General features: G+C 46.4%; 1 protein-coding gene across 1 annotated transcript in view; it reads right to left on the bottom strand.

The window, feature by feature from the left end:
• DDX11 (DEAD/H-box helicase 11) overlaps positions 1–26,170 on the bottom strand; it is a 430,817-nt gene that overhangs the window by 47,739 nt on the left and 356,908 nt on the right. Inside the window, exons 23-24 of the mRNA XM_086952822.1 lie at positions 25,406–25,506; positions 24,536–24,620 (exon numbers count right to left, since the gene is read on the bottom strand). Of these exons, the coding sequence (XP_086808948.1) occupies positions 24,536–24,620; positions 25,406–25,506 (186 nt within the window). The remainder of the gene's footprint in view (positions 1–24,535; positions 24,621–25,405; positions 25,507–26,170) is intronic.

The following is a 26,170-nucleotide window of genomic DNA, read 5'->3' as shown; positions in this document are numbered from 1 at the left end:
CTAGCTTTAGTCTTATTATTTGGTTATTTGAAGAGGGGCGCATTATTTCAACAGACAGTTAAATGCATTTAATTAGATGTTTAGCTTGGAACGTGGCAGGACTTAATAGCAAAAGCAAAAGATCCTTAGTATCAGAGGAATTGAAACTACATAACCCTCATTTTTGCTTATTATCAGAAACCCACATAGTATGGAAAGATAGGAAAATTTTAAATCAACTGGGATATGAAGTTTTGGTTTGTTCCACTTTTGGGAATCCTACAAGAGGAGTTGTCATTCTTAAGGACAAACGACTCAGGGTAGAGGTACTTCAAACTGCTCATGACAAGGATGGCAGATGGGCCATAGCGCAAATCAATTACGCTAATACTAAGTATGTTTTATGCGTAGTCTACGGCCCAAATGTAGATGATCCAAAACACTTTGACCAACTAAACGTGAAACTTTTGGGCTGGGAGGGGGAAATCATAATAATGGGGGATTTTAACTGTATTTTGGACTACAAAATAGATACTACCAAACCGAATGCTCATCAAAGGATGCACAAGACCAGGCTGTCCATAATAGATATATGTCGGACACACAATATTAAAGATGCTTGGAGATATTTGTATCCATCTGTGCCGGGCTTTACATACTATTCTGCGCCCCACAAGACGTGCACTAGAATAGATTTGGTTCTAACTAGCGATAAATTATTACAGGCCGGTTCTATGACTCTCTGTCCCCGGATAACATCTGATCACAACGCACTCATAATAACATTCGATACACAAAGCACGCGGACACCACCTAGGCCTTTTTCTTTTCCAAGACACTTGCTTTCTGATCCAAATTATGTGAAACAGCTCAAAACTCATCTCAATGAATATATAACCATTAATAGAAATTCAACCGGGTGCTGCATGGTATGGGACTCTTGCAAGGCAAGTATTAGAGGGCTCACTCAAGCCTATGTCTTCAGGCAAAATGCAGAACAGAAGCAGCACAAGTTTACACTACTAAATAGTATAATCAAATTGGAAGATTCACCTGTTAATGCATTACAGCATAACCCCGCAGCAGTAATGGAAATTAACCTAAAACTTAGCACATTGAAAACCGATATAAAATCTAACCTTATTAGGAAAAACAGCACTAGGATCCAAAAATTTAAAATAGCCCAATATGAGGGTGGGGACAAAATTGGCAAAGTCTTAGCATATAAAGTAGCAGAAGATAGAGCAGATACCTTAATTTCTAAAATCCGAGGACAAGGGAACAAAATATATAATCGGCCACAAGACATACTTAATCAATTCGCTGAATATTACAGAAACCTATATACCCCAGAAAATCCTGCCGATATAGAATCAATTGAGGAATATGTAGAAGAACATCCAGTGAGTACAGGGAACCTATTAGGCTTGGGTGCACTCTCTAATCCCATATCACTGAATGAACTACAACAGGCTATTAACTCGCTACCAACAGGGAAAGCGGCAGGAGAGGACACAATACCTCTGGAACTCTATAAAATTTGCGGCCCAGAATTAGAACAGCTATTATTGGAAGTAATACAATCGATTGGACCAAACGGAACGGCTCCTAAATCCTGGAACAGGACAAAAATATTTTTTTTTTTTAAGAAAGGGAAAAATAAGGAAGAGAGAGGGTCATACCGACCCATCTCTCTGATTAACACTGACGCGAAAATATTCGCTAAGATCATGTCAAATAGATTAGCCCCTTTTATGCCCAAAATTGTCAATCCACAACAACATGGCTTTATCTCAGGGCGAGATACAACTGCGCACGTAAACATGGCAATCACAGCGTTTGATATCGCGGAGGTTAAGTCCACTCCACTCGGCATGATATTACTAGACGCCGAAAAGGCTTTTGACCGAGTGGGGTGGACCTATCTCTGGCGAGCACTATCTAAAATGGGTTTTGGGGGAAACTTTTTGAAGGGTATAAAAGCACTCTATGACAAACCCACCGCTTGCATTAGCTACGGGGGCCTGACCTCATCAGAATTCCCTATAATGCGCGGGACTCGGCAAGGTTGTCCTCTCTCACCTCTTTTATTTGCCCTCTCACTTGAACCTTTTTTACTTGCACTCCACTTTCAAAATTTGATTATCCCATTCAATTTCAGCTCACAGGAGCTGAAAATGACAGCCTACGCTGATGACATCGCCGTATATACCATGGACATTGCCAAAGCACTAAAAGGAATCTACCTCGAGGCCGAGAAATTTGGGAAGGTGTCAGGCTACAAGCTTAATGTTCAGAAGACGCAAGTCTTATCGAATTATTCCCCATCTGTCCCTATACCTGAGATCTGCAAAGAGGCCACATATCTTGGGGTTAAACTAACAGCCAGACTACAAAACATTAACAATATAAACTATAACGACTTGACTAAAAAAACTACTCTTATTTTGAAAAAATGGAACAAACTGCCCTTAAATATGATTAGTAGAATTAACCTTATTAAAATGAAAGTTCTGCCAAAATTTGTATACCTATTTCGTTCCATCCCGCTGGCACTTAACAATACATTTTTTCAGCATCTAGACGGGCTTCTGAGCAGTTTTATTTGGGGCTACAAAAGGGCCAGAAAGTCATTAAAAACAATGAAAAATAATTTAAACAAAGGAGGGCTGAATGTCCCAGACTTCAAACTATATTTTTGGTCCTCATTTTTTACTCGTATACGCTCAGTACTACACGGAGATAGAACTCTTTTTTTTCATTCTTTTATGCTGAAACAAGACTCCTCATTTTTTCTGTTTAGAATCAATGACCCGAACTACTACAAAAGGGTAAAGTTCAAGACCGCCAGAGACATTGCTAGGATTTGGAATAATATACTAAAACATTGCAAAACAAATTTTTATCACTCAAAACTTCCGTTGTGGGGCAACCCAGGTCTCCCGGCTATTTTTACAGATTCTATCACTAATAGCTGGGCTTCTTTTGGGATTAAGACGCTGGAGGATCTTTACGGCTCGCAGGGGTTTCTAGAATTCAATACACTTAAGCAGCTATACGACCTACCGGAATCTTCAAGGTTCAAATATATGCAAATCCATGACTATCTGATCAATTATAAAAAGATACAAAATATTTCTGATTGCGATATCTGGACATGCCTCTATTCAAATAAGAACAAATCAGTTATCAGCGAATCTTATAAAATACTCAGCCTCTTTAGAACCAAAGACAGCGACAAACTGGCTGCGAAATGGAGTACCCAGCTAAACCTAAATATTACTCCTAACCAGATAGAGCACTCTCTTACTAATATAAATAATCTTGTACGATCATCCAGCCTTCGGCTACAACAATACAGAACAACCTGCATGTTATATTACACACCAGAAAGAATTACCAAATGGTCATCAAACCCCTCTTTTAGTAGCCGTACTAAATGCCCCAAATGTTCGCTGGAAGCAGCTAATTTAGTTCATATCTTGTACTCTTGCCCCAAACTAAAGAACTTTTGGGGCGACATATTGAGTGTACTGAGACTAAAAAATATTTCATATCCCACCACTACGGCTGCTTCGGTCCTACTAGACCTTAACACCTCTTTATCCCCACAATCATCTCTAATCACTATACTTTTTTCATGTGCAAAATTAACTCTGGCTAGGGCTTGGATTGACCCAGAACCACCGACGGTTTGGAAATGGTGGATCTTAGTAATAGAAATACACGCTATGGAGCTAGCCTTAGCAAATCTTAGGGGAATACGCTCATTGACTAAGTTTAATAGAATTTGGGGCACTTTTCTAGATTGAGAATCTTATATTGCTATAATTTTATAAATTTGTATGACTCTTAAGCCTCTTTTTTAATTTTACAAATGGATGAACTTGTACATGAATTTTTGTTGCCTTCTGTTTTATTTTGTCATCCTGCATATCAATAAAAATATTTAAAAAAAAAAAAAAAAAAAAGAGGGAAATCTTCGGCTATTGTTTTTGGAAAAAGAGAGAGAATGAAAACTTGCCTGTCTGCCATTGACTATGTGTGGTTAGGTAAACAAAACTTAAAAAACGTTGGAACAAAGGTATAATCCAAGCAGGCGCATAAAGGATCATGCACTACGTTCTGCTCATGCTGGAACATCCCTCATACATTAATACTTATCCACCGCATTCAAATCATGCGTGGGTACAATGTAGGCATTGTCCTACAGTGCTCGTGATGGCAGTTACTATAGAAGCTTGTGACATATACATGCATTGTATTGTTTGTGAATGCAATGGTATTCTTCTGCAAACAATGGCTGTACTAACCCTTCTTTGATGTACCAAATCCAACAAGAAATGTTCAAAATGAACACGATTGTTTAGTTGCTGGCAAAATTGATAAACTGCTTCATGGCTCATTATTCAAGGGGGAAAGAGCACTGCCACAAAGGAAAACATAGAGAAGACACTGCCTGACAAACTTGGAGGAATAACTCACCAAGAAACCAGAATGTCACATGCAAGGGAAGAGATGAACAGCCAGGGCTGACATAATCCTCAAGCTATGTTAAGTTTAGAAGACAGTAAGCTTAATATGACCTAACTTCACATAGTAAAGAAAAATCCACTAGACAGAATACCTCTTGTGACTACTGCAGATTCTGAGGTACATGTTCCAGCATCAAAATAGAAACGAGACCCATTGCATTCCAAATGCTTAATGTACCTGGAGTTTAGGAAACTTCCATCAGAATTCACAACGTTTTCATACTGAAAAAGTAAACATATGCATAATTGTGCGTCCAACCAAATGAACCTAGTTCTGTAAATGCTACTGAATTAGTTACACTTGACACAAGCAATGCTAATTACTCTTCCATGTTATGCTTATAAATCCAGCATGACTAAGTTTGATCTCATACGTAAAACATTCAAACTTCTTACCGTAACTCTTTCATTGAACTAGAGAATGAATAACAAAGTCGCTCTTTGCTGCCTATTGTCACAGATTAACGTACAATCCGGCCAGCGCGGCTTTGGAACGCATAATGGAAATGCTTTTTGTGTTCCATAGAAGTGTAAGCCATCTCGGACTCAAGCAACTGGTGAACACCCCCACCCACTACGCCGGCCAAACGCTTGACACCGTCTTCTCCTCCAGCAAGCACATCTCCTTCAGCCACTCCACCGGACTTCACTGGACAGACCACAGCTGCGTCCACTTCAAAATTCAGGAGAACCACGACCCACCACCACCCGCAACAGTTTCCCCGCAGAAGCAGGAGCAAGATCACCGCCGACCAGCTCACAACCTCCCTCAGCCACAACCCGCCCACAAACACGACGGACCCTGACGAAGCAGCCCGCAACCTCACACAGTGGCTCACCGACTGCGCCGACGAACTCACACCACTGAAGAACCCTCCCAACAGACCGGGCAGCAGGAAAGCCTTGTGGTTTACCAACAACCTCAAAAACTCCAAGAAAACCTGCCGCACCGTCGAGAAAGCCTGGCGCCACGACCAGACAGCAGAGTACATGACCGCCCTCAAGAACGTCACCCGCAAACACCACCAGCTGATCCGCACCACCAAGAAGACCGCATTAAAAGAACGACTGGACAACAACACCCACAACAGCAAGGAGCTTTTCAGCATCGTTTAAGAGCTCTCCAACCCTAGCGCCTGCAACACCGACATCACCACCTCACAAGACCTCTGCGACTCTCTCGCCTCGTTCTTCCACCGCAAGATCGCCGACATACACAACAGCTTCGGCGCGCTGACCACGCAACCAACCACCGAACCAGCGCCCCCCACCACCACCCTCTGCACCTGGACCCCTATCAGCACTGAAGACACCACCCGCATGATGAACACCATCCACTCCGGCTCCCCTACCGACCCCTGCCCACAGCACATCTTCAACAAACCGACTCCATCATCGCACCCCAACTCCGGAACATCATCAACAGCTCCTTTGCATCCGCCACCTTCCCGGAGAGCTGGAAACATGCCGAGCTGAGCGCCCTCCTGAAGAAACCCACCGCGGACCCCACGGACCTCAAGAACTTCCGCCCCATCTCGCTCCTCCCCTTTCCAGCCAAAGTCATCGAGAAGACCGTCAACAGACAACTCTCCACCTTCCTCGAGACCAACGGATCCCTCGACTCCTCACAGTCCGGCTTCAGAGCAAACCACAGCACCGAGACCGCCCTCATCGCAGCCACCGACGACATCAGGACCCTGCTCGACAACGGGGAAACAGCTGCCCTCATCCTTGTGGACCTCTCTGCAGCCTTCGACACCGTATGCCACTGCACCCTGATACAACGCCTCAACAACACCGGAATTCAAGGAGTGGCACTGGAGTGGATCATCTCGTTCCTCGCCGGAAGAACCCAGAGAGTCCGCCTCCCTCTGTTCCAATCCGCGACCACCGAAGTCATCTGCGGCGTTCCGCAAGGATCCTCACTCAGCCCCACCCTCTTCAACATCTACATGAGCCCTCTCGCAGCCATCGCCCGCCAACACAACCTCAACATCATCTCCTAAGCCGACGACACCCAGCTGATCCTCTCCCTCACCAACGACCCCGCCACCACTAAAGCCAACAGCCAGACTCCAGAAAAGACTCCAGCGCATTCAGAACGCCTCAGCACGACTCATCCTGGACATCCCTCGCTGCAGCCACATCTCTGCCCACCTGAAAGACCTTCACTGGCTCCCCGTCAACAAGAGGATCACGTTCAGACTCCTCACCAACGCACACAAGGCTCTCCACGACATGGGCCCGAAGTACCTCAACAGCCGCCTCACATTCTACATACCCACCCGCCAGCTCTGATCCGCCAGCCTCGCCTCCGTCCCACGATTTCGGAAATCCATTGTCGGAGGAAGCTCCTTCTCCTACCTGGCAGCCAAGACATGGAACTCCCTCCCCACTCACCTACGGCTGACCCAGGACCATCTCTCCTTCAGGAAACAACTCAAGACCTGGCTGTTTGAGCAGTAGCGACCCCCCTGCCCCCCCCCGCCCCCTCAGCGCCTTGAGACCCTCACGGGTGAGTAGCGCGCTATACAAATTTTGGTGATTGATTGATTGATCTTATATGGTGATCTTAATGTCTACTGGAATACAACAGATATGAAGAGGATGTGGTGCAGCTGGGGAACCAGGTTTGAGTTTCGGCAGGAGGCTCAACATCCCGCGACTCTTGCCAAATCACTTAAATACCACGTGCCTGTGAATGAGGCCCTTTGTAATGCAAGTGCTGCTCTTGTAAAGTACTCCGAAATTTCGCGCTATTTTGATTTGCAGGAGGGGGTGGTGGTTAACCAATACAACGGAGTGAGGGGAAACAGCGGGCGTGAGAAGAGTGATAAGGAACCCAAACATCAGTAGTGGAAAGATAGAACACACGCACTCCATACGAGTGCGGATGCAATTTAAAACAAGTACCTCAGAAGCGTGCTGGCAGTGGAAGGACACTGGCCGCAAGTCACTGACTGCCAACAGGAATCCTTGGTCCAAGCTCCAGGTAACAGCCAAGGAGAATGGTAATGCTAGCTGATGACTTGAGAGCCTACTACTGACCAGTGAGAATTAAGGAAAGTAGAGTGACAAACAAAGCCTACAAATGGAACGGCGTCCTTTAGCTGATGCCATCACCAGTTACTAACCAACCTGAAGGAAGAGTGACCATACTTAAAAATGACATCATCACACATGGCATCCTATGGTAAAGCTGCGATGCCCACAGGTGATGACATCATCAGAAGAGACCAAAGAAAAGGGAGACGTAACAGTGGTGAAATCGGAGTGACCAATAGGAAAAGAGCAATGCTAACGATGTCCACCACGACCAGCACTGGGCAGTACTGTAAGAAGGGACAGCATGTGCCGGGCTCACCTTCACATAGCTGCCAAGTTTCAGATTGTTTATGTGTGACATTACCATTATTTATGTGTGACACTCCATACTTTATGTGTGACACTATGTGCACAACTTAATTGCTATTAAAACCTTGCACATAAATCCCTGAAAAGATAAATATCAGAAATTGCCCTACTTGGTTCTATATGAAGCTTTAGAAGTAAGTGCTACTTTTTGTTCAAATGTACTACAGTAGGCATGCGAAGACTCTTGGCACCTGGAAGAGCAGACAGACAGCCCAAAAGCACTTGCATGCTCACCTTCACCCCCCTTCGCAGATGTTCATTTCACAGAGTAAAACCCAGGACAGAACCAGACACCCCAGTCTCCTTGATCACATATTTAATAAACATCACAGAATCGAGGGATGTACATGTTCATTTGTGACTTTGTAAGGGCATAATTACATTTATCGAAGAGTATTTAGCATTTTGGAAGTGTTTTGTCTGACTTTATTTGGCATTTCGTAATGTGATGTATTAATGCTCTATGTAGTATTAATGTTCTATGTAGATGAAGTCCGTGCTACGACAGAGTCCTGCGAAATTATGTTGGTATGCTGTATGTGCTGCATAGTCATAGGGCGCATACGTTTGAAAACGACTTTTCAAATTTAACTTATAATTAAGTTATCTTGGACCTTAATGTCCTTCGGGTGAGAATGGCCAACTAAAGCGGGCCAACATTTGACAGATTATAGCATTGTCGGGTTACTGTCTGGATAACTGCATATTCTAAAGTCCACAGCAATTAAATTTCGAAATATATGAAATCCCAGAAAATGCTAAAAGATCGACCCTGCCTGATTAGCGTTAAAACTAGCAACAAAGCCGAAGTGTGTGCGGCCCTTAGAGAACTGGGCCATTCACGTCACGGGACACTTGACTTGATGACAGGCACAGGCAGGGTCGCCTGACTCCAGCCTCACTAGCCTTTTGGAGGTACCCAGCAGTCGGAAAAATCTCACATTTTCCTTATGGGTTACTGTAACACTGCATCTAGTTTAATTCTGTGACCAAAATCAATTGTAGGTATAACTTTAATATCCTCAACACCTTATATAAATCGAACACCCAAAAACTAAAAAACACCTTATATAAATCGAACAACCAAAAAACCAAATTCATTTTCTGCTTGCATTTTGTGTCGTTCAAATTATGTATGCTCATTCAGTGTTTTTCTTAAAAAAATGAATGTTTTTTTAATGCTGTGAAATCTTAAATTGATTTTAGTTTCCTGCTCACACCTTCATGTAGATCTGCCCACATTCTGGATCCTAGGACATGCCTGTTATTCTCTGCATCTGTAATAATACTGCAGTGCCCCCGGCCATGCTTATCTATCTATCTTGACCGCCCACGGATACAGACACAGTTATATTGTGTGAGAAGGAAGTACATGTCCTGTTTATTAGTTACTTCCTTGGTTCACAGACCAACCAATCAACCGGTAGGGTTGGCTTATTTTCCAAGCCCCTGCTTATCAGCGCACGCAGGACTAAATATATGCATGAACAGCGCTGCAGGCCATGGAGTCATAGCACTTGTGATGTTTGAACAAAGGCGAGGCATTACATAGTTGCAGCGTGCAGGCCTTCTCTGGCGCGGGGACGTCTGTGCGGTGCAGCACCAGGTCGGAGGAGCTAGTATTGATGTCGCAGGTCTGCTCCAGCACGGAGACCCCGCGGCTCGTGCACACCGACACACAGTAGTCCTCGGACCAGCGCAGCGGCTGAGGGCCGCATGCGGGGTGCTGCAGCTTTATTTTATTTTATTGTACGCATTTTTATATAGCGCAGACTTTACTCGAAGGTGTCAGAGCGCTTCACAATAGGAACAGTAATGATTCACAGGGGGCTCCGGGCGCATGGGGATGAGACGAAACCCCGCGCTCTGCCCAGCTGTTCCTTAGGCAGCATCGGCTCGGGTTCCTCACTGGGTGACATTTTCCCTCCGTTCCGGCGTCACGGCGAGAGAAGGAGATTCAAACAACAAGCAGCATGCACTGCCCACCACTCGCACACACCATCACATTGAGCATGCACCGCTGTCATGTTTAGGTCAGGCAGCGGTGCGCAAGACAAAGAAAAAGTCCCAACAGTGCGGACTAAAACTGTAGTTGGTGACCGTTGCTTCCGGACTACACGGAAGTCAGTTGGAGATCTGGCAGAGAAGAAAATTTCCCGCATTTACCAAACGCTGGTCACACATTGCTCCTCCTCTCTACAGTCTCTGTGGGACTCTTGGGTGAGGGATGTGGGGGACCTAGAGGAGGAAGATTGGCGAGAAGCCCTCGAGGCCCCTAGGGGAGCAGCTATAGCCATGCGCCTGAGTTTTATCCAGTTTAAGTACCTGCATAGGGCGTACTACACCAGGGAGAGACTGTGGCGAGCAGGTCTGATTGAATCCCCTGCATGTCTGCGATGTGGTCATGAGATGGGCACTTTCCTACATACAGTGTGGAGCTGTGGTGGTTTGGCTGGATTTTGGACGGGGGTGTGGGACTGCTTGTCTGAGGTGCTGGGCTGGGATTTGCCTCATTCCCCCAAATTTGGGCTCCTTCACGTCCTGGAAGGCGTGGGTGGCAATGTTTACAAGAGGCACCTACTCTTACTGGGTCTTACAGTTGCAAAGAGGAATGTGGCGCAGGCTTGAAAGGACCCCCGGCCTCCCAAAGTAGTAGTATGGAAGAAGGGCCTTGATTTTTGTATGGGGCTAGAGCAGCCAATCTTCAAAGCCAGGGGTTGCCCTAGGAAACATTACAAAATATGGAAAAGATGGGTGGACTACAGGAGAATATGGCTGAAACCGCCTGCACAGATAAGAGACACAGAGGGACTGATGTGAAGGGGGCGGGGGGCAATATCGTACACGCTGTTCTATGTATGCAAACCTTCTACAGGAATAAAGAGACATTGTGCTGGGGGTGGGGTGGTGGGGGGGATCCGGGTTGGGGGGGTGTGGGCCACAAAGGGGGGGTTGGTGAGTGCGGGGTTTGGGGTTATGTTATGAAATGTTATTTGGATCGCTGACTATGCTATGCTGTATCTACTGTAGTTCCTCTGGGGTACGGAGTGCTGCGTTGGTGTGCGGTCAATCAATAAAAAGAGTTGTTAAAAAAAAAAAAAAGGGGGAGCACGTCGACTTCGAACCACAGGAAGCGCTAGTGGGCCTCCATCACTGGGATATTAAATAGGCATCCTGCAGGTTCAACGCCACCATTGAGTCTCCTGGATCCCTGGCAGACCAACCTAGGAAATTGTGAGTATCTTTAATTTGTTTTAATTGAGAGGGTGATAGTCCCTACTTCTGAGGCTAGTACCCTCTTTATGGCTCTTTTTGCCAAAAAAGTATGTTTCTCCTGCCATAAAATGAACAGATAGTTCTCCAACACCTGCTCTAATGTAGATGACAAATGCAGCGGCTGAAAGAAAATAAGCGGCAGGTGTGTAGCCCCGTTGGACAATTTAAAGGGCCCACCTATTGAATGTGATGCAACTGAAGGAGGTTGCGGACCCTGCCTCCTACAGGGTGGGGTTTTGTGTCACTAATGAGATTTTGAAGTTGTTGCCGGAGGGAGCAAGGAGTTGATACAGAGGACGATCCACCATGATAGGGTTCTCTTTTTTACAGCCTTCCCTTTTTTTTCCCACAAAAAACTGATCATCCACACAATCGTCTTTTGCGCAGTTGATGTAAACGCTCAGAGCCTTCTTAGTGTCTGGCTGATGGAATCTCTACTCCTCTTTTCATCGGAAAAGTAATCAATTGGCCAACACGGAAAAGAGCCGGCCAGTGGGACCTAGCCACTTGCCTGACTCGCGCTGGACTCGCGCTGGACTCGCGCTGCTCTCGCTGCTCTCCGCGCTCTTTGCGCACATTTAATTCATTTTTAAAAATCTATTTTTAATCGCTTCTGGCATACGACTAACCTCTTTTGTTGTGCAGGTTGCCGCTAGCTTTCATCCTGGACAGCCACCCTCGCAGGAGATTAATTCCCGCCGGGTCGCGCTGTTTGGCCGCCATATTGGGTGAGGACGCTGAGCAGGCGAGCGGTGCAGCGCTCGGCCCCTCACGACCTCAGCCCATAAAAACCATTGTGTTGCCCTCACGACTGGTTGGAAGTCACGAGCCGGCCAGTGGGACCTAGCCACTTGCCTGACTCGCGCTGGACTCGCGCTGCTCGCGCTGCTCTCCGCGCTCTTTGCGCACATTTAATTTATTTTTAAAAATCTATTTTTAATCGCTTCTGGCATACGACTAACCTCTTTTGTTGTGCAGGTTGCCGCTAGCTTTCATCCTGGACAGCCGCCCTCGCAGGAGATTAATTCCCGCCGGGTCGCGCTGTTTGGCCGCCATACTGGGTGAGGACGCTGAGCAGGCGAGCAGTGCAGCGCTCGGCCCCTCACGACCTCAGCCCATAAAATGGCGCCCCTCTACAGGGAGCGCAGCGGACGGGCGCAGCGGGCACGCCGTCAGCGCGCCGAAGTCGCGCCTAAGTCCAGCCCGTCTGCGCCCGTCCGCGGCCGGATGGGCCCAGGGATGCTGCCACTCCTATATTTCACTCTCCCTCCGCTCTTAAGTGCCTACATGCCTTTGCCAGCCCTCTCTCCCCCGACACCTGAACTCGTATCACATCACTCGGCATTGCAGGCACTCCATTCCCTCATCTTGCGTCGACGCCAGCACTTATTGCTCCGGCTCCTACCGAGTCACAGATTTGGGTCTTATATCTAAACACCCCCTCCATGGTCAAGCACCAAGCTGACATCCTGCACCTACTTATGTCTGAAAGTCCTGATGTCCTACTGTTATCAGAGACCTGGCTCACCGACGATTCACTCCCCGACATCTTGGCTGCGCTACCCCCAGACTACTTTCTGTTGAATACCAACCGATCAGGGGGTCGCACCGGGGGAGGGGTGGCGGCGGTAATACGCAAGGATCTTAAGATTATTGCCTCCGCGGCCATGACCCTACCGGAAGTGGACACCCTGGTCCTCAGCCTCGGGACCGAGGTAGGTGCAGTCACTCTTGTGGTACTCTATCGTCCCCCCCACTCCATGCCATCATTTCCCTCATCTTTCATCGATCAGCTGACCAACATCGCTACTTCCTCCCCCCGCATCGTCATCATTGGTGACTTTAATTACTGGTTCCAGCACGAGGACGCCGGCCCGCATGCTTCCGAACTGTTCGAGGGTCTCTCGAGCCTGAATTTTATCCAACTAGTCAGGTCCGCCACCCATAAGGGTGGCCACATCCTCGATCATATTTGGACCCATGGGGTCAAGTCCTCTCGCCCACTAATAACACCTTGTGTGTGGTCGGATCACTCTCTGATCGACACCACATTCTCGGCGGTTGGCCAGATCAGGGTCCCCCCGCGGGAGGGTGGCACTGCCCGTAAGTGGAAGGCTGTCGATTCCCCCAAACTGCTGGCTCATCTGTCCCAAACTTGTCCCCTGTTACCCAACGACATTGGTACCGATGAGCTTTACGGGCTTGTGGCAGACTGGCTCACAACAGCCAGTGACATTTTTGCTCCCCTAACTAAGTTCCCCCAATCCCGGCACAGCAATTCCCATAAATGGTTTACCCCCATCTTAAAACCCTTCACTTGGAACTTCGTCAACTTGAGCGTAAGTGGAGGAGAGACTACTGCCCTCTAAGTAGAGATGCCTATGTGGCCGCCCGCAATAGGTACAAACTTGCCATCCTCGCAGCAAAAAAAGCTTACGCTTCAGGAAAAATCTTATCTGCCCCCTGCCAGTCCAAAGAAATCTTCAAAGTCCTCAATGAATTCACCTCCGACCCTAGGACGCTCCCAACTCAGGCCCCCACACAGGAAGCATGCAATACTCTCAGCACTTTTTTTATTGAAAAAATTGTATTGATTAAGGACACCATTCCAGTCACTTCTCCTGGCGCTGGATCTGTTTCCCCCCCCTACAACACCTCTTCACTCACACAACTCCCTCTTCTAGACTCTACCTCTCTGGCCACTCTCGCCACCCGCATTAAGTCGGGATCCCCAGACGACTGCTGCCCCCCCCCTATACTCTGGGACATCTGCCATTCTCTACCCGACTGCATTCTCCCCCTGCTAAACTCTTCTCTTTCTTCCGGTACGGTGCCTGGCTCCTTCAAGGAGGCCGTGTTGGTGCCCCTTTTGAAGAAGCCAGGGGCTGACCCCGCCGTCCCGGCGAACTACCGTCCTATCTCTCTTCTACCTTTCTTTTCTAAAATCCTGGAAGCCCACGTCACCACCTGTCTCTCACAGTTTATCGAGAGCTCCAACTTCCTCGAGGCTAACCAGGCCGGCTTCAGACCCGGCCACTCTACGGAGACAGTGATCTTTGCCGTGCTGGACGCCCTGAGAGACGGTGTCGACAAGGCTACCCCCCAGGCCTTCGTACTATTAGATCTGTCAGCCGCCTTCAACACGGTGGATCATAACATCCTTCTCCACCGTGTCGAGCAGGCTGGCATCCAAGGCCTGGCGTTGGCCTGGGTCAAATCCTTCCTGACCGACAGGTCTCAGACCCTCAGCCTAGGTACCTTCAGGGCTCCTAGGGAGCACTCGCCCTGCGGGGTCCCCCAGGGTTCTTCCTTATCCCCTCTTCTTTTCAATCTTTATCTTCGCCCCCTTCTATTTTCTTTGAGGCAGTGGGACGTCACCGTGTTTAATTACGCGGACGACCTGCAACTCATCTTTTCTCTTAATTCCCCCTCTGCTATTCCCAACTTTCAGGCAGTTATGTCCCACATTCTCCAGTGGATGGGCCACAACCAGCTAAAATTGAACCCCGGTAAGACGGAGCTCCTCCTTCCCGGTAGGAGCGCCACCTTCTGGGGGCCACAATTCTGGCCGGCGGAACTTGGCCCCTCTCCCACTCCCGTGGCCTCGGTGAAGAGTCTGGGGGTCACAATTGATTCCGCTCTATCCCTTGGGCCGCAGGTGGGGACGGTGGTCTCGTCCTGTATCTACCAGCTGCGCAGGATCAGGAAAGTGGCATACCTCCTTACACCTGATGCCCTCCTGCAGGTCCTCATGGCCCTCGTCCTCTCCCGCTTAGATTTTTCAAACGCGATCTATCACGGTCTGCCTAAAACATCGGTGGCTAGACTGCAAGCGGTTCAAAATCAAGCGGCGAGACTGGCCCTAGGGATCCCGGAGTGGCAATCCGCCAGGCCCCTCCTTGCCAAACTCCACTGGCTCCCTGTCATCTCAAGGGCAGCCTTCAAGATCGGCTGCCTCATCTTCAAGTCGTTAGTTGGGCCCTGTCCCGCCTTCGTGAAATCTCTCATTAGACCCTACTGCCCATCCCGGAACTTGAGATCCTCTCATCTTCACTTCTTGACCGTCCCCTCTTACAAGCTCTGCAGATCTGGAGGCCGGAGATTTGCATACCTGGCCCCCAAGCTCTGGAACTCTTTTCCTCTTCCTCTTAAAACCTCTAATTCTTTGACTCTCTTTCGTAAGTCTTTAAAAACTTGGCTTTTCCCCCAATCTGGTTAGTCCCTCTGTCCCCTCTACTTCCAACCAGCGCCAGGAAACCCATGGTGTCAGTGCGCTCTACAAGCACCCCTTACAATACAATACAAGAGTCACAACCTCTAGTAGGAAGGTTCCCTGGCCTTCAGTACCAATTTGTCTTTTATCTGGAAAGTAGTGCAGGGCAGTTGCACCAAAAGCACCTGACGTTTACTAACTCAATATGCTAATGTAATTGCAATCTGGAAGATGTTCTTTAGAGTCACGATTCATAAAACCAGATGTGTGTATGCTTGAAGGGCGTGCACAAGAAAAATGTTAAGATCACGTTTAGGTCCCATTGTGGCCTCACAAACATCTTGGCAGATGCAAGTCAAACCTTTTATGAAACATACTACAACCGGTGGCTTAAACAATAGTTGATCAGTCAAACACAAAGGCCGAAAGGACTGACAAATAACCTTTCAACGCGGCCACCGCACATCCTTGCTGGGCTAACAGAAGAACAAACAAAAGACCATCTGAAAGTCTGGCTTGGAAGGGATCCGTGTTTCGGATCCTCAACCAGGTAACAAATTTGTCCTAAAACTCAGCATAGCACTTTGCGGAATACCATCTGGTCAAAAGGATGACATCAACCACCTCAGTTGGGAAGTCAAAAGCATTCAATAGCCACTGCTCAATCGGTGGGTTGGGGAAACTTGTATGATGAACCCTGCCCTGGTGTTAAGACAGGAAGTCATCCTTAAGTGGTAGCAAGATTGGGAGGCAAATGCTCAGGCTTGTGATCTCCAGGTACTGCATCCTCCTGGCCCACCCAGGACGATTAAGAGGACTTGCAGCCAGTCTGTCATGATCTTCTTCAGATCTTGAGCCAGAAAAGGTAGTGGTGAAAACACATAGTACAATTTTTTGTTCCATTCCGCCCAAATACATGTCTATGTAGAGGAAATCCCAAAGGGCACCATTGCTGACCCTGCGTTTTCTCCACAGTGGTTAACAGATCCAGTCAGAGTGAACCCAAATTGATCGAAAATGCACTGTTACATTGTGATGGGGCAACATTTGTGGTGAGTCAGACAACGTCTTCTCGGTTTATCTTGTCCGGGCATTGTTTGCCCGCTAAGTGATTAGCCACCAGGAAGATGTCTTACCAGTCGAGCCACACCCAGAAACATTCAGGCTTCTGGCAAAGAATTCAGGACCGTACTCCACCCTGTTTGTTCACATTTGAGATGCATTGCCTGTGAGAACCTGCACCAGTCTCATTTTGATGGAAGGCAGGAAGGCTTACAGGGCCAGATGGGGCTGGCTCACCACTTTGGATCAGAGGCCTCAGATAGCCACCTCCCCTAGGTAACCTCAGCAGTGACACGTCTGTCACAACAGTGAAGTCTGGGTGGGGAGGGGAGAGCAGACTGCTCCAGGCCAGATTGGCATCTGTGTGCCACCATAGAAGATCCTGAGCCGTCTCTTGTGAGATCTGAATGGAGTAGGGGACGGCGCCCTGGATGCAGGACCCATGTAGGACTCATATATGCCATCTGACATTCGGAACGAGAAGGATGCGTGAGGCTAGCAGTCCACGAAGTCTCAGAGCCGTCTTCACCAAATTCCACAATTGAACCCAAAATATCTGGATTGCATTTTGAATGTCCCAGGCTTACAGTGGTGGTAGAAAAGCTTTGCACGCCACTATGTCCAGAACAGCCCCAACAGACTGAATTCCTCTGTGTAGGGCGCCGGTGAGATTTTGGCTTGTTAACCGAAAACCCCAAGGATGTCAGGAGTTCAGCCATTATGCAGAGGTAGAATACGACTGCAGCGTGCCCACCCTTAGCAGCCAATCATCGAGGTATAAAAATATGTAGTTTCTGCAGGGGGTTTTAAAGTAGCAGGTGAGTGGCGCTCAGGCAGGTAACGAAGCAGGGTTCTAGGGGAACGAAGAACAAGTGCTTCACGGTACTGCCAGGTCAAGGGAAGACCCAAAACCCCTGTATAAGTTAAGAGCTAAGAGCCCATAGCAAAACAAACATAAAAACAAGTCCTGGGCACATGTATATAGTATATAGTTAATACAGTAGCGAAATGATAATGTAGTCGACACCGGTGGTTCCATGAAATTTGTTTTATGCAAGAAATGTTCGTAAAAGAAAACGCCAGCCGACACGTGTTTCGTCAACAGGTCGCTACCTGTGACTCTTCAGGGCTGGGAACAATGAAATACAACATAATCAAAATTTAGTGCGAAATCAACACGTTAATACGTTTGAAAGATAATCAGTGACACTAGTGGGGTGAGAAACATAACACCCTGCTAACCGTGGAAACCCTATAGAGACCTGAATTAGAAGAAGAAATTGGAGAAAATTGTCTGGCAAAAGGATGCAGCATGCATCATGTAGTGCACCTCAAGAAATGAATAACTCTTCAAAACAAATGCCAATTTCAAAATTGATAAAACATGTAACGATTCTCTTGGAGAAAAAAATAATACTGACCACCGGAGAACATATCTGTTAAAATCAAATGAGTTGGAATAACCCGACTTAGTGCATGCCGTGTACAAATGAGTGATAAGTGGTGAAACAAGAGTACAGGATAGACAATGACTAAAAAGAGAAGAATCAATGATTTAAATCACGTGAGAATGTATTTTGACACTGGTTTGCACAAACTGGAAGGCTATTAACTCATAGCACAAACAGTATAATGTGCACACACGGATGCACCATTTCGACTTAATCAGAAGAGAACATTAATTTAGTTAGAAATCAACACGTTAATACGTTTGAAAGATAATCAGTGACACTAGGGGGGTGAGAAACCTAACACGCTGCTAACCGTGGAAACCCTATAGAGACCTGAATTAGAAGAAGAAATGGGAGAGAATTGTCTGGCAAAAGGATGCAGCATGCATTATGTAGTACACCTCAAGAAATGAAGAACGCTTCAAAACAAATGGCAATTTCAAAATTGATAAAACATGTAACCATTTGCTTGGAGAAAAAAAATCATACTGACCACCGGAGATCATATCTGTTAAAATCAACTGAGTTGGAATAACCCGACTTAGTGCATGCGTGTACACACGAGTGATAAGTGAGGATGGCTAATAACTCATAGCACAAACAGTATAAAGCGCACAAACGAATGCGCCATTTCGTCTTATTCAGAAAAGGAACATTAAAAAATAATTAGTGCTAAATCGCTGGGGTAAGGATGAATACAAAGACAAAATCCATGCGAAACATGCCAGCGATATGCGGAAGATGAGGGCAGCCGAACAGAGAAGTAATTGTAATTGTAAATATTCTTGTATAGTGCTACTGTCACCCTACGGGTATCCTGGCTCTCAGAATAGGATCAACAGCCATCAGGTGCCAGAATCAGAGAGAGAGAGCACAGAAGGTAAAACTTTCGGAAATAGCCATGTTTTTAATCTCTTTCTGAATTCCATTAAAGAATCAGTCTGTCTAATCCTCTGTGGTAGCTCATTCCACAGATGAGCACCAACCCCACTTAAGGCTCTCCCCCAACCTAGAGCGTTTGAATTTCGGAATCACCAGCAAACTGGCACCAGATGAGCGAAGCTGCCTCCGAGGGAGATACCAGGCAAACTTTTCCTGTAATGGGACTGGACCCAAATCATATAAGGCTCTGTACACCAGGCATAGAGATTGAAAGAGCACCCTTTCCTTAATTGGCAGCAGGTGTAATTCTCTCAGGGCGTAGGTAGATGAGGAATTACGTCACAGGTTCAGCACTAGTTTTGTTGCGGCAGACTGGAATCTCTATAGACCCTGAAAGATGTACTGAGGGGCCCCCAGATATAAGGAATTACAATAGTCCAGTCTGCTCAACACTGTGCTGCTTACTACCAGAGGACGCAAAGCCTTCGGTAGCATTGGAAGTATCCGACGTAGCAAACGCAACAATCCAAAGCACACACTGGCTGTCTTGTTTGCCTGCGCCTCCATTTGGAGGTCCTTATCAATTTGGACCCCCAGCTTGCGTATCGTACTGGCCGAAGTCAACGGATCCTCCTGAGGAGTGAGTCTAAACTCCAACGGTATATGTATAGGCAGCTTCGCCGATGAGCAGTATAACACCTCGTTCTTCCCTCCATTGAACTGTAGGGAATTCCTCCGCAGCCAGTCTGGGGTTTGTCGCATGCACTCTGGAACATATCCATTGAGACTGCCTGTTTTCCTTCCAAGGAAAACGCCAGTTGCGTATCGTCCGCGTAGTTGACCAAGTCAACCCCGAACAATTTAATAATGGGGAAGAGCGGCTGCAAATAAATGTTAAAGAGGCTAGGGCTGATGGCAGAGCCCTGCGGTACCCCATAGACTAGAAGTGATTTGAGAGATGTGAATGGTGGCATGGTTGCAGTCTGTTGTCTCCCTGACAGATAGGACCGCAGCCATAACAAGGCCCGTCCCTTCACCCCCATTCTCTCCAATCTCTCTAACAAAATTGGGTGGCTCACTGTGTCGAACATGGCCGACATATCGAGAAGCACTAAAACAGTGGCATTCCCGTTGTTGGCCCGCATCAGTAGATTATCCATCATGGTGCACAGAGCTGACTCTGTCCCATGCCCGGGCCGGAATCCGAACTGATCCTTGTCCAATAGATGATATTCCTCCGAAAAGCAGGATAGAGACCTGCTTACAGCCTTTTCCAAGATTTTGATTGGATAGGGAAGGAGGGAAATTGGTCGAAAATGTACCAGATTTGTCGGATCCAAAGAGGGCTTCTTAATCAGGGGTGTCACCACCGCCTGCTTCCATCCCTCCGGGACGGTGACTTCTTTCAGGGACTGATTGCACATCTGTCGTAACCAGGGAAAGGTCATTTGACCATAGGTTTTCCACACTTTCTGAGGCACGGGATCAGAGGGAGATCCTGAGGATATGCTTTGCGCCAGAGTGTTAAAAGTGAGATCGGTAAGGATCTGAAAGCTATCCAAGTTGCACAGCTGACCCAGCTCCCCTTCCGTCGCCTGTGAATCAGAGACCTAGACAACAGTTTCATTATCCACAAAGGAGCCAACAATCTTCGCCACTTTATCCACGAAATGGGAAGCAATCTCACCACACGGTTTATGTGAAGCCACCACTTTGTTGCCCAAACAAGTGGGACGGAGAGGTCCCTGACTACCTTAAAAAGTTCTTTGGTCCTGTTAGAAGCTTGTAGGATGGAGTTGACATAAAAGTTTGCTTTACACTCCAGGATAAGCACCTTGTACTTAGCCTGTGCCACCCTCAGCTCTAACTTGTCCTCCTCTAGCTACCTCTTCCTCCATTTCCTCTCAGCCTTTTTACATAGTAAACTTAACAGTTTCAGTTCATCGTTATACCATGCTGCTGAGATTTTGTTTCTAATTCTTATTTTTTGTTTTGGGATTAATTGATCCAATGCATCCGTGATGTATTTCTGGTAGATGTTATAATTTTCCTCAACTGTAGCAGTGGCACAGAAGAGATTAGAAGTGGGTGGTGTTAGAAGGACATCCGTCCTACCTAATTTCGCCCATCCCCTCCTATCCGATAGGCCGCTGGAGTTTTGGAATGGTCCCCCAAACCAGGTAACATGATTTTAAAATGAATTAAATAATGATCTGTCCAATTTTGAGGTATAATGTTCAGTATCTCGGTTTCCAGAGCGTTGGCAAACAGCAGGTCAGTAGTGTGTCCTCCCTGATGGGTTGGAGATTTAACCAGTTGTTGAAGGCTAAAATTAGCACATGTATAATTCAGATCTCTCAAATAGCTTCCCAGTTTAGCATTCTCCCACAGATTAAAATCTCCCAAAATAATCATTCTAGAGTGTGCCAGTGATAAATTAGTGATGGTGTCTAAAATGACTGATACTGGATGGAACTCCCTGGGGGTCTATAACAATTCATTCCCATAAACAGGTTCCTGCAGGGGGGAACCCCATGAACTCAATCCCATCTACCTCATCAACCTACAGTGGAGCAAAATTCAACTCCTCCCTGAATATCACTCCAAACCCTCCTCCTCTGCCCTCTGTTCTTGAATTATGCAGGATGTTATACTCGGCGGGGCATGCAAATCCTACTCCTACCACGGACTCTGCTCTGATCCAAGTTTCTGTTAAAAACAATACATCAAAATTCATGTCTTCAATCAGCACTGAAATTTCCACATAGTGCTTAACTAACGACCGACTATTAATCAGCCCACAATTCAAGGTATTCTTCAAAGTGACAAACTCATCATTCACAGAGGGTCCCCGATATGCTGAGTCAGAATATACCTGCTTACCTAATTTCGAAAGCTGTTCTCTTGTGTAGGTACTGCAGCGTTCCTCTCTGCTTAAACGGGCAGCATAGCTGGCACTAGGCACGTCCGAGGCGCGGACGGGCGCAGACGGGCTTTCCTCTGGCGCACCTCTGTCGCGCCATCGGTGCGCCCGCTGCGCGCTTGCATTGCCCACGATTAAATAGGCAAGCAAGCGAGTAGTAAAAATGCCATGCAAATAGTGACCGTCGGGAAGAAATGAATAAATTAGGGAATCGTTTACCTGAGAAGTGCGTTATGCATGTATCTAATGTCGAGAGGGAAAGATAAAAAGATCCCCAATGAGTTGCAAAGCCACACTATTGGATGCCATTTCAAAGTCAACGAGTGAAGTGAAACAACGGTTAAGCTGGGGAAGCTCACCGAAGAACCGGTGATAATTTCAACCTGGTATACGGGTAAAATAAGCCAAGGGTAGGGCCGTCAGAATCAAAGAATACCACATGGGCGGGTGTGTCCGTTACTTGGTGGGCCTGGAAGAAAATATGGGCAACGGTCATTGTTTGGTAAAACGGGAAAAGGAGCAGAAACCCCAAGGATGTCAGGAGTTCAGCCATTATCCAGAGATAGAATACGACTGCAGTGTGCCCACCCTTAGCAGCCAATCATCGAGGTATGAAAATATGTGTATTGCTCACCTCCAAAAATGGACGGTGATCACCACCATCACTTTTATGAACATCCACAGAAAAAAGATAAGGACAAAAGTTGGAACGGTACATTAAACGTCTTCTTGGCCAATCTTGAACAACAGATAATGCAGGTGAACTGTAGGATGAGTATATGAAAATATGCATCCTGCAAGTCCAGGAACACCATCCAATCTTCTAGGGATTGAACTGAAATACCTGAGCCAAGGTGAGCTTTTTGAACTAGTCCTTCCGCAAAAACTCCGCAGCGATCCAGGATGGGTCTGTGGCCTCTATCCTTATCTGGAATGAGGAGGTAGTCCAGCACCAGCTCGATGGTACCTTCAAACAATATCAGATTGACTTCCTGCATCTGGTTTGTGGAGTGCTCCTCTGAAATGCTCAGGAATAAGATGAGGACTGGGTGGGGAAGCAAAGAAAGACAGGGTGCATCCCCTGTAGATAATTTGTAAGATCCACCTGTCTGAAGTGAGGGTTCTATAGCTGTGGAGGAAGTGCCATATTCAACCTCCTACAAGCCAGGCATGGGCCTCTGAAAGCAAACTGAAGCAGCTAGTCTGCTGCTGCAGCAGAGGAGGAAGCATGGGAGGACTCATGCCCCTGCTGGTGCCAATGGTTTTGACTGGTGATGCTGCTCCAAAGGGATGGGTCAGTTGCTATTAACACAGATTGGGAAGGCATTTGTCATGTGTGCGCTAGCTCTCTGCAGTAGCCCCAAAACCTCCTGTATAGGTCTGCAAATTACTTAGCTAGTAATGACTGCACCCCTCACTTTCCTAAAGGACCTAGCAGTGGTGTGACTGTATTTAAAGTGCCCCAGTGCAACCATTTCACGAAATAGCCTTGAAACATCAACTGGCATGTCCATTAAGGACGATACTTTCCCCTGAAAACAAGCATGATCCATTCCAGGCATGAGCACAACAGTGGTGACTATAGTCTTTGCAATCAGGAGGCACTATGTGTATGCTTTGTACATGCAAGAGAGTCAAATACAAAGGCATTGTGGCTGGGCACCTTAGTCACATTTTCGCTTTCGAACTAAGAGGAGCTTAGTGTAGTGCGGCTCCTGTATTTTCCTCTGGAGGCCAGACCTGCCTGAAGGTCTCTGACAAAAGCTTCATTGGTGAAAGTTGTTGCTTTTGTTGTCTATTTTTCTTGTAATATCCGTGTCATGGAGTTCTCCATCTGGGAAGCCCCTAGTCCTGGAAATGCCCAAAGGTTGCAAGGGCTACGCGACTGATTTGCTTGTGTTCACAACCTGGGTACTGCCTAACCAAGCACAGGTGCGGTTAGGTCAACAGTTTAGAGGTAAATCACTGAAGTTTCTTTATTATTTCCTGGTACAAAGGCCTCTGAGTTTCTCCTTCTGCAGCTGGACCTGCACAGACAGAAAGAGCAGTTACCCTGAATCCCTTCAAGAGGGATGGCCAGGTAGTTTATTATTTAATGAACAACCGTGATTACTATAGTATCCCATTTAAAGTCATATTCTTTACAGTGAGTGGAGTGGTTTAGTGGCTACCCATTCTACTACAAAAAAAGTAGAGAACTTCATTCACTGGTAGCTTGTTCAGGAGACCCCTGGTTATGGCCACATCACATTGCTGCACATAAGCATTTCCTATATTTCCAAAAATGGGACTGTTTTTCTTTTCTACAGAGGGTACCACCTAAAAAGAAAGACTAGCCCGACTACGAACCGGGGCAAGATATGCCCTGCAATGGATGCCATTAGCTGCAAAAATGAATTGAAAAAAAGCATGCCGGTCCTTTAAATGACAGAAAGTGGCTTAATGTAACTTATAAAGAACGTAGTTCCTTATGTACCAGTAAAAACCCTTGTCTGTAATCTTTTGGTTCCAACAAAATATAAATTTATGAGAAAAGGTGGTTGATCCTTTTGCTCCCATGCTAATGCAAAGACTTATTTGCTATTTGAGGCTACAAGTTGTAGGCAGTAGCCAAAATTGTTTGCATGAAAAGTAAGTAAAAATAAAGTCAACAGAGACCAACCTGGTATTGAGTGTCTTTTTCCACAGACGCCTATTAAGTTAGGCGCAACTCAATCATAGTCCACAAGACATTGCATGCAGTGAGCTAGGCTCCAGCTCTTAAAACTTTCAATACAGCCATTTCACAAACTCATTTTACCATTGTTTTATCCAGGTAGGCCATCTTCTCTTGTAATTCTGGGGATTTGATGTTTGGGTACGGCATGCCCACCATCACCACACATCTGTACAGAGAGCATGTGGAAGAGTTACCATTATAACATAGCTATAAGAAAAAGAAAAACTTTAGACAATCACCTAAGTAAACTACACATGCTTACCATGTGACAAAGTGCAGAGTAGATACCTCCACCCAAATGTATGTATATTTCACTAGTGCCCAATAACTACATCCAGCTAGCCTGTTACATAATTTGAAACAGAGGCCCTTTATACAGCTGAAAACAACCGTGAATATTACAAAGCCGGATTTGCATATTTCAATCTGGAATGGATAGTGGGCAAAAATGATAGACAGGAATGTGGGCCCAAGTGACAGCCAGTGGCTTAGGTTAATTTAAGCATTCCTCCCATCCCTTTTTATTTGTGGCAGTATATGTCTTGTGTGATAGGTATCCCAAATGTGGGTCCACTACACATAGTACCTAGGACTCAAGCTATACCACTCGGATGATGCACAAGTAGACAAACTAGTCTGAGGATGCTTATTTCGCACATGGAGAAAACTTGCCCTAGAAGGTCGAGGCAGACTTTTCCTACAGGAGCAAGACTAAAGCTGATTCTCATATGGTTCTCCTCGGTCTACAGTGACATAGTGGGCAAAAAAAAATTAATAGGAACATGGTCCAAGCCATCGCCATTGGCTGAAGTTAATTCAAGCATTCCTTCCATCACTCTGTTTTCCATCCTATCTGCCAGTAAATGCAACATTAACAACAAGTTTATTATGTAGTGGTGCATAAGTAGAACTCAAATGTGCTGCTTAAAACAAACATGATCCACTTCTCACCTTCCTAGGTCATCCGAAAAGTTTATTCCTTCACTCATTTTTCCTCCAACCACAGAAAAAAGTAGAGCCCCCGATAAAACACCTCCTGTCTGGCTGCAGCGCTGCAGATGTGAGGAAAGATTGACTGTGAATTACATGTTTTTCTAAATTGTATAGTCTATATGGAGTCCTACCTTTTTTATTCTGATGACCACCCTCAACCACCTAACATCAGGTATAACCATAGCAAAGTGTCAATGATTTAACATCTCAAGTGCGTTACCTTAAAAGGGCCCTAATAGCCCCTGACTTCTGCAGCCACATAACATACCAAAACCATTTGATTACAACAGCCAAATCTTATGGCGGGTGGCAAGGTGCTATGCCATGTGAAGGACACAATTTGAAATTATAAGATAGCATTTCACTTACATGAGACATCTTCCTCATTTTATTTTTATATTGTGCTCGGTCTCACCATTTGCTAATCGTTCTCTAAATAGGAAAAGCGATAAAGTCAATCCTGTGGTATGAATGTGTTAGAAGATTTGCAGCTGTACATAACACCAGTTGGCAACATACAAAACTGAAAGCAGATGAGATTGCCTGTGATATGGCGAACGGAGCCCTAAATCTCAGAGAGAGACAATCCGCAAAAGTGCACAGCAGCAATGCATCGAACAGCCACACTGGGACTAATGTTGCAACATAATTTTGTAAACATCCTAAACTAAGACGACATGAGGTGCTGCTAGAATCCCAGGTGTGTAAGTATGGAGTAGGCTT

The sequence above is a fragment of the Lissotriton vulgaris genome, chromosome 1_2 (assembly GCF_964263255.1).
Source record: "Lissotriton vulgaris chromosome 1_2, aLisVul1.2, whole genome shotgun sequence".
NCBI lineage: Eukaryota > Metazoa > Chordata > Amphibia > Caudata > Salamandridae > Lissotriton > Lissotriton vulgaris.
This window is presented reverse-complemented; position numbering and strand designations above follow the sequence as displayed.